At 38.1% G+C, this 9,675-nt stretch overlaps 1 protein-coding gene across 1 annotated transcript; it reads left to right on the top strand.

The window, feature by feature from the left end:
• Nucleotides 1-2,702: 2,702 nt before the first annotated feature.
• LOC134674214 (uncharacterized) lies at nucleotides 2,703-8,427 on the top strand. Its single transcript, XM_063532273.1, has 5 exons — nucleotides 2,703-2,828; nucleotides 5,753-5,944; nucleotides 6,978-7,142; nucleotides 7,692-7,831; nucleotides 8,050-8,427. Exons 1-5 carry the CDS (start codon nucleotides 2,703-2,705, stop codon nucleotides 8,174-8,176), a joined length of 750 nt encoding a protein of 249 aa, XP_063388343.1. The 3' UTR covers nucleotides 8,177-8,427.
• Nucleotides 8,428-9,675: the final 1,248 nt, after the last annotated feature.

The following is a 9,675-nucleotide window of genomic DNA, read 5'->3' as shown; positions in this document are numbered from 1 at the left end:
CATCTTCTTTGGTATGACATTTTTGACATCTAATTTATAGAGACCACCACATTTTTGACGTCTTCCAATAGCCTTGACATTTCCATTGATAGATATACTGCAATTTTGAGTTGTAGATATAAACTTGCTATCGGGATTCTTATCGTGAGCCGCTAGGACCGAGAATAGGTTTTTCTGGATACCTGGAACATACCATACATCTTCTAAAGTGACAGTTGAAAGTTTTTCATTGACATTTGCTTCTAAGACTACCGATCCTTTTCCTTTGGCATTTAGAACATGACCATTGGCTGTTGTAACGGTATGCGTGTCTTCAAAATTATGAAAAGTTGTAAACAAGTCACCTCTATTAGTAATATGGCTGGTGGCACCATTATCTACGTACCAATTGTCCTTGTCGTGCTCAACGGCTAATACTTCTTCCTGCACCAGCATAACTGTCATGTTTACTACTGACGCTTGCGAAGTAGATGGCGTATTGTCGCCCTTCTGTGCATTGCTGTTCTTCGGAGGTTTGCCATCTCGTATCCATTTTTGACAGTTCTTGACACGATGACCAATTTTTGAACAGTAATTGCATTTAATCTTCTTATCTTTGTTCTTCTTATCGATTACTCGTACATCATTCGAGTGAGCAACTAATGCTTCTTGATCAGGTACGGAATTACCTTTGATTGATCTTTCGTAAGCACAAAGATGATTTGTTAAACTCTCTATTGTTCTATCTGCTTTCGGAACTAAGAGCCAGCTACTTTTAAATGATGAATATTCCTCGCTTAGTGTGTCAAGAATTTTACAGATCAAGAGGAGTTCGGGTAACTCATTTTTATCTTTTTTCAAATCTTGATTAAGTTCGGACCAAATATTCTTCAATTTACTCATATGCGTCGCTATGTCATCTTCTGAGTTCCGTTTGAATCCGAAGAAGCTCATGCATAAGTTATAGCTTTTATCTTCATTAGTCCCGTCAAACAATCTGTGGAGTTCTAACCAGACTTCTCGAGCAGTGTTGTACCGCATGACTTTTTGAAGAGTATCATCAGTCATGTTGCTTGTCAAGAGGAGCAAAGCACTACAGTCAGCCTTCGTATAGGTAGCAAGCTGGTCTCCTGCCCCCGCTGCCACTGCTGCTCCCTCTGCAAGAGCGGGCTTCGTTAATTTGCCTTCGACAACATCCAACGCATTTGGAATGCTCCTTAAGGCGATGCATATTTTATATTTCCATGTTGACCAATTACTTTTACCTTCGAGATTTCCGATCAACAATTTTGTAGTCGTTAAATTATGATCCATCATGCTTGGCACATCACCTATTAAGATTAGAGGCGCGTTATTATGTTTTTGGAAGCTATGGAGACTACCTTATGGAAATAAACACATATAAATTAAACGAATGTTTTAAAGTAAAATGTACAACACATATTGATATGAAAAGTTAGAAGTCTGACACGACTGTTAGCAAAAATAAGAACATTGTTGCCTAGCAACCATCATTATGAAGAATGAGGTTTTAATAGTAATCTAATGATTCTTAGAGATGCAACGGATAGTTGTTTGGCCGGATACCGGATACCGGATATCCGGCCTGGACACTGGCCGAATATCCTGTATCCGGCCGCCGGATATTCGGCCGGCGGAACTATACCTACATTTCGGTTTTTCAGGTGCGCATTCTGCAGGTTTTACCTGTTTCCTAGTAAATGTTCGCGCGGACTCATTTTTAGGTTCGAAATGAGTGCGCGTCCAAGTCAGTGGAATGATTAAAATGTTTTAAAATAATAAACAAGTACGATTATGACCGTGTCTGTTTCTTAAATACAATTTGTTTACTCCGAAATCAGGCAATGTTACTATCCGGTATCCGGCCGGATAGAAGGTCACTATCGGGTATCCGGCCGGATAGTAAAATAATGGCCAGATAGGCCGGATACCGGATAGTAACCGGATATCCGGTGCATCTCTAGATATTATAACTCCAGATAAATTACAGGCGTTCCAAAATTTAAGCGTTTCACCAAATTGTACAAGTTGCCTTTAGTTTAGACGCGCCTAGGCAAGCGAAAAATGTGCACGTGCTAACGAGCTGTAAACCTACCGAAAGAAAGAGATAAAGCTTATGTTTAACAACGAGTGTAACAAAGATGAATGCTGGTATGCGAAAATTAATCAACAAAATCAAATTAAGTAATTCGTAGGTAAAGAAATAAATAATTAAATATGGAAGTATCTTCTGTGCTCCTTACATATATGCCTATTTACGAGTGTAAGCTAAAGCACAGAATAAATAATAGTACTAGGTACAGAAGACTCACTCTCTAACAAAACGCGTCTGTCACGATCAGCACAGATATGGCCGCTAGGTGGCGACAGCGCCACGCGCGGCTTATGGCAAACCCCAAAATTGGGGTCGAACGGATGTACTTTTAGTCACCTGTAGCAAAGCGACGAAATCGCGTAGTGAGCCACGCCAGGCTAAAGGCGAATTCCACCAGTGTGCAGCACAAGTATTTTCAAACATACTTGTGCCGCACACTGGTGGAATCCCCCCTTTATGTTGTTAAAGTAAACTTTAAGTATGCTTTTTGCAGTGTATGGGGAACGCAGAGTGTGTTGCAAGATCCGTTCAGACTGACCCTGACCCACACATTAATGACAATAAAACTAGAAAAGCCTTTACAGCAACCTCCGAAAATACAACTGTTATGCCTAACAATGAAACTACAGATGGAAACATAACCTTACTTCGGCAATCGGGTAATGGAGAATACCAAAATACGATTAATAATTCATTACTTGCAACTCCAAACAGAACAACGGAGTTGAATGAGGTAATTAGTTTTATCTACACACATATCATAAACTGTCTATGATGCCTTCAAAATTCGTAAATAATGGCCCACATTACGATAAACTATTTTGTTACAGCAAATTTCTTATCTGTGAAAATGTGGTAATAGCTTCATTACTATATCAAAATCGATTTGGTAATGCATTTCAAATTTCGAACATCTCTGAAAAAAAAGCAATTTGATTTGACCCCTATTCTAATATCAGTTGAGATGACGTTTTATTCGAAATCAAATGACAATTGCATACGATATTGACAAATCTCGCATGTAAGTTGGTATCGGACGATATGGTAATCGACCCCGACTCTAGTTTGTCTCTGAATTAAAAAAAACTACGGTTGTGTGACGTGCGTGAAAAAAGTTTTCATTTACCGCCATTTGACGTACAGTTTATCTTTTAATTAGTTTATAAGTAAAAAATAATTTGTTTTGTTGTTTTTAAAGGAACTATAACAAATGTTTCGTGTAAAATATGCGATAAAGATATTTCGGAGACGCCATCTCATATCCGCGAGTTCCGCCAGAGAGCAAAGTCTGCTGTAATATGAAGTTGGTGAATATATCATAGAAAGTTTATAATATGTGTGTAGATAAAGCAGTGTATGTAACTGTACATAATTAGGCATTAAAACACTCGTGTGATACTATTATGAAACTCATTTCATTCGTTTCATAAACCCACACTCGTATTTTAATGCCTTTCATTATGTAGCAGTCACATAAACTACTATTAAAAAGACCATTATCAAAGAGCTGGCAAAGCGCCTCGTGGAGGCGACGGATGACAGGAGGGCTGGCTCTTACCTCGCGCAACTCGGGGTGCGAAACTCCTGACTTCGGCCATTCTCGGCTCCGCTCGGCTCAGCATTGCTCCGAGCAATTATTAGGGCTGACACAACTTCCCGTCCCTTTGCATGCACGCCCATAAATAAGATATATAATGGTTTGAATTTTGACAACCCTAAATAGCCGAAAGGGATAGAGGGACAGCATGATTCAACCCTGAACCGCTGTCAAACTTCGGTTTTGTAGGAAGTTTTGTTTCTGTACGGCAGTACTATTATTTATTCTGTGGCGCAACGCAGAGGCATTTGATTGTCATCCACCGTGGTAATGCCGCCAGCCTTTTTGCACCTAGTTGCCACAAGGCATCGAGCTGGAGCCAGTTTTAAGGATGACTCACGTTAGACCGGGCCGGAGAGCTACCGGCGGCGCATCGTTTTCTATGGAAAGCATCTCGTGATCGCCTGTCATGTCATACCTAAGTAGAATAATTTTAGAAAAGTAAGCGCCAAAAACTGCGGCCCGGTTTAACGTGAGTCATTCTTAGCAATGTACAAATTGCAGAAATGTTCTCGGAAATTTCAGAGAAATTACATGAAAGAAACTTAGAAAGTTCTCTGTGAGAATGTTCTCATGAGAACTTTAACGTTTTGTGTAATTGATTCGGTTAAATTATGTTCTAATGTATGGGCAAGAAAAACAAATTATAGCCAGCATTCAATGAATGTAGTATGATACCTTTGGGTATGGTGCTTTACGCACACTAGCGTCCCTCCCCCTCTCCCTGACGCAACCCCCCCTTTTAGCTTGAAATATGTCCCAATTTACGGTTTTTTTTTTGTTTTTGAGAAAAGTATTAGAGTTAGGAAAAAAGTGTCAAGGTAAGAAATAATCCTTAATAAATTTTAAACAAAAAAGGTTATATACAACTATTTGGTAAGACTCACCATATTCATGTATTAACTTGTTGAATTTCAATATAAGTTAGTACGTGATAGTACTGAAATAAAACTAATACGGAGAATAAGCTTGCAAGCTTATTCTTCGTGAAGATTTCTTTCAGTACTGTCACGTACTATGTTATATTGAACTTCAACAAGTTTTTCAACGGTAAAATTTTGTCGAAGTTCATCTAGCTAAAACATCAATATGGTGCGTCGTATCAAAAAAATGAATATAACCTTTTTTGTTAAGAATTTAATAGGGAACATTTCTTTCATTGACACTTTTTTCCTATATTGTATACTTTCCCCAAAAAACAAAAAACACTCTCAACCGGGACATATTTCAAGCTAAAAGGGGGGGTTGCGTCAGGGGGAGGGGGAGGGACGCTAGTGTGCGTAAAGCACCATACCCAAAGGTATCATACTACATTCATAGAATGCTGGCTATAATTAGTTTTTCAAAAAACACAATTTGACCGAATCATAATATATAATATTACACGCTACATAACAGTAAAGCGGGCAGGCGAAATATTTAAAATGGCATATGTCTACGTCGGTCTTGACACGATTAGATTGTTTATTAAATTTAAGTTTCAGAGAATATTCTTCATAGAAGTTTCGCAACTTAAGAAACTTCTCCTCGGTGCATTGCTAGTCATTCTTTACATGTAGTTTTAGTTTTAATATTTCCCCTTTTTTAGTTTTATGTAGTATTTAATTTTAGTATGTAATTTTTACTTTAAAGCTTTATTTATTGTTGTTTATAGGTACCTATTACTCGTCTAAAAGAATAACATATAGTACTTTATGTGATATTTCACAATAAAATAAATCGCTACTTCAGTAGATCTTATTTTTTATCAATTAAATACCTATTCGCATAGTCCTACTCCTTCCGTTTTTTACAAAATCTTCTAAAGGCCCAGCACACAATGGCCCAGCGTGGGCCAGTCTGGGGCATGCATTTATGCGTTAGAGAGAGCAAGTGATATTGCTATCCCATTCTACCGCATGGCTGCGTCTCTTGGACTGGCCGGCGCTGCCCCCGAGGGCCTCCCGCGAACCACGTTCGGTATGTTATTACCTTGTCACACTTACGTACAAATTTACAAGTGCGACAGAGAGGCAACATGTCGAAAGTGGTTCACGGTAGGCCCTGTGTTTTCCTTCCAGAGCGTTACACTACCATCGTACACAATCCCGCCAGTTCCATTCTCATGCCGTGAAGAAGAGACACCAGCCAATATTGGGCCCTACGAAGTGCCTACGCAAAAAGATGTGGTACTTCATATACGGGACCATCTCTTAGCCATGTACCGTGGTTTCCATGCTAAGGCCTTGTATTTTCTTAAAGATGTAAAAGAGGTAAGGTCTAAAAAATAGATAGGAGGAAATAAGTAGGTGTACCTTGATTATCAACAGAGCCCGGAATTCTCGTAGAATTTTTGAGCTGTCATAGGGACTTCTCGTTTTTCGACTTTTGATTATAATACATAAATTGTGTACTTATATCGATAAAATACAAAATACAATATGTATACAATATGATTACGAGTAGAAGTAAACAACATGCAGTCTTATCGCGAATGAGCGATCTCTTCGATACCAACTTTTAGGAAATTATAGATAAAAATTGAAAAATAATAATATTTTATTGTTTCTTATTAATAGGTATAGCGCCTGGATAATGCTAATAGCAATCATTCAATTCGCGCATCGCATTACATACTTCAATTAATATAATAGGCAATTCATTAACTCTTTCAATTCCACACCCCTTCTTCAGGGATGATTTCCGACATAAACACTATCTTATGTCCTGTCCCGGGACTCAAACTATATCTATCCAAATTTCAACTAAATCGGTTCAGCGGCGTGAAGAGGTAACAGACAGACCGACAGACATATTTTCCGCTTTATAATATTAGTATGTCTTCTATCTAATCACGGTTCAAACGCACCCACGTACCGAGCAATAGAATTACTAAATAACTTCATAGCTACAGTCCAAAACGCAGACATATTCGCAGACAAGACAAGTGGCCGTCTCTACAACGTAGTATCTGGATTTTTTAAAACTCTACCTATGTTACTACCTGATCTCTATGTAACTTAGTAATACCTACATAATATGTATGTTTAATTCTAAAGATTAAGTTTTTGAAATTTAATTCGAAAAGTGTGTAATACAATAAGTGTAGGTACCTACTAATTTTATGATACTGGCAACATATGTATACCTATCAACAGTATAAATGCCTTGGCTGGAGCTGTAAACTTGTACTTGTACCTAAAGAATAAATAAATAAATAAATCTATACTCGTTACACAAAACGACGCTTTACTCTCTTCTTTGCTTTGCATGAGCTAGACAAAATACAAATGGTTCATTTCATAGGCAACACGCGCATCCTGGTCTCGCAAGATGCTCTGCCGCGGTCCCACCGAGCTGATGCACTACAGACGCTGTGTCCGCTGGGTCGCAGACCTGAGCGTGCTCACCACCAAGAGCCTGGTCACCGCTTTGGAGACCGCACGGCATCACATCAGCACCCTCATGCAGGTATAACCCCCAGGGGTAACAAATGTAGGTTTTTTTACCATTTGTTCCACTATGATTGTCTGCCTCTCGTATTTAGGTATATATATATATACCTATAGTTGGTCAAACCAATTGTCAGTCAGTAAGAACCAACCGTCCTTACCATAAGGGCACTTGAGGCCCGTGCCAAGGGCCCCCATCCTCAGAGAGCCCCGAGCCCCGAAGGACAGACAGTAACAGTATATTTTACTCATAATAAATAGAAAATCATAGCAGAAAAATGTTACTTTAATTCGCTTTCTTTACTTACCAAAAGGGCCCCAAATTCTTATGTGCCCCAGGGCCCCAGCATAGTTTAAAACGGCCCTGCCTACAAGTATACTCTGGCAGGCCACTAATTTAGGATAGGATCGTACTTCCATACAAATATATATTGATTTTCGCTCCTTTTTCTACTGACAAAGTTGACTTGCCTGCAGTGTAGATATTATGTAGGTATAGTTCAAATCTACATCATGTGCTCCTCGCAAAATGCCCCATGTAATGAAATGTCTAACATAATCTTCACAGGGAAAAATCTGCAATATTTCGGCCCTGAGGATCGACCCGATCCACCTGATTAGGATTCTAGCCGCGGAGAAGGTCTCCCTGGAATTTGCGCTGCCCGACTTTCTCAGGCAACTGGATGCTTGCTCAAGGCATTGTCCGGGGTACGTTCAGCCATTTTAATATCTCAGTTGAAGGTGAAAATTTAAATTAAAGCATGACTCTAATACAATAAAATAAAAGTACTCCACTCCAGAAAATACGTTCCAGCAACACGATAATGATTTGAATTTTGGAATTAATAAGGTTGGGTCCAATGGGTCACATCACAGGCATTTTTGTAGTATTGCTATTCATTTAAAAAAATTGACTTTTTTTTCAGGACCCGACTGAAGATTCCGTATGGATATCTAAGCAATGCGCAGTTAACGGATGAAAACTTCGTAATAAGACATTATTTAACACAACAGAATTTTAATCAACAGCTCAAACAACAATACAACATTTAAATTAAATTTAAAATGAACGCGTCCGTTTTGAACGCACCTCTAACTATGAATCGAGCTTTCACAGATAGTACGCATTCCGCAAACTAGATGGCGCCACTATGTATGAACTTTTGACGTGAACTTGACTGAAAGTTTTTAGAATAACTTAACCAAAATACTTAGCTAAGCTTTTAGCGGAATGTGCATAGTGTTTGTCGTGGGAAGTGAACAAAAACTATAATTAAATTATAATACAATGCATGAGAAGTGTTTATGTTTAGACCTATAGTTTACAAAAAACCTTCCTTGTGAATAACATGATCCTAAGCTGCCAAAAGAATTTCGTTTTACCAAGGTAAGTGATTCGTGTTGTTTTTTTTACTTAGATTTAGTTTTTTTCCCTTATTTTGTTTAGATATTGATCAAATATTAATAAAACGGCATTTATGTAAAGACAACGTGTAGATAATGTTTGAAAGTAGTCCAACTTTCTATTTTCGTCTGTAGTTATTTGTAAACACGTTTAATTTTTCCCATAGCCCACTTTATACCTATTAATTTAACATAAATAATCGTAGTGCTGTTTACAACTACGAAAAAGATATATTTATTCAATTTTGAGTATCAACTGTCTTGTCATACAAGAAATAAGAAGAAATACTGACTGATGCTTCACCTACTAAATTTCACTAGTTAAAGATAAGTCAAAATTACTTAAAATTTTATTACTTCAGAAAAGCTATTGAATAAGCTAATTGTATATGTTAGATGTATTTTCCTAACTGCCAATAATTCTCTCCTGGTATTAACACTTTCAGTGCTAAAAACCCGACTATTGGATATTATTTCGTTCCCAGGCCGGACAACCCAATCGTCGGGATTGTGGTACTACTGCTTTATATGACGAAATTGTTGTGGCCTGGCGCGGATGTCTTGTTTGGCTGGGTGGCAATGAATGTGTTAAAATTAAGAATATAAGGGGATATTCACTTTCCTCTGAAAGTGAACAACTATTTCTTCAAACAAACATAGTCCCCATTTTCTGAGAAGTTAAACCAGCTCCACCTCAGTAGTTTTACTTTTTAGCTTTTTACAAATGCAAACAGGTATTAAAAGATTTTATTACTCTGAGACCTTATGGGCTATCAATTTCATTGCAGTGGGTTGTCAATTTTAACACTTTGACTACCGAGAACCCGCCTGGTAGGCACTCGTAATGTTTGCTCAGATGCCGGACAACCCGCCCAGCGGGTTGTTTTGTACGCAGATATAGACGACCGGTTTCTGGGGTAGTGCGCCGTTTATTGGCCGGTTGCGAAAGTGTTAATATTGCTCATTTAATATAGAATAGCCAACATACATGCCAATACTATATAGCCAGCTTGGGGTTGACCTATGTTTGTGTAGCCACTTTTAGATCTTGCAAATTTTATACAATTTCATGTGTAAAAATTTTTTTACTGAAATTTTGTAATTATGAAGTGTTGTATATTACTTGTAAATTGCGTCAAGGTTTGCAG

Source organism: Cydia fagiglandana, chromosome 19 (assembly GCF_963556715.1).
Source record: "Cydia fagiglandana chromosome 19, ilCydFagi1.1, whole genome shotgun sequence".
Lineage (NCBI taxonomy): Eukaryota > Metazoa > Arthropoda > Insecta > Lepidoptera > Tortricidae > Cydia > Cydia fagiglandana.
The sequence above is the reverse complement of the archived record's forward strand: the minus strand, read 5'-3'. Positions and strand labels throughout refer to the sequence as shown.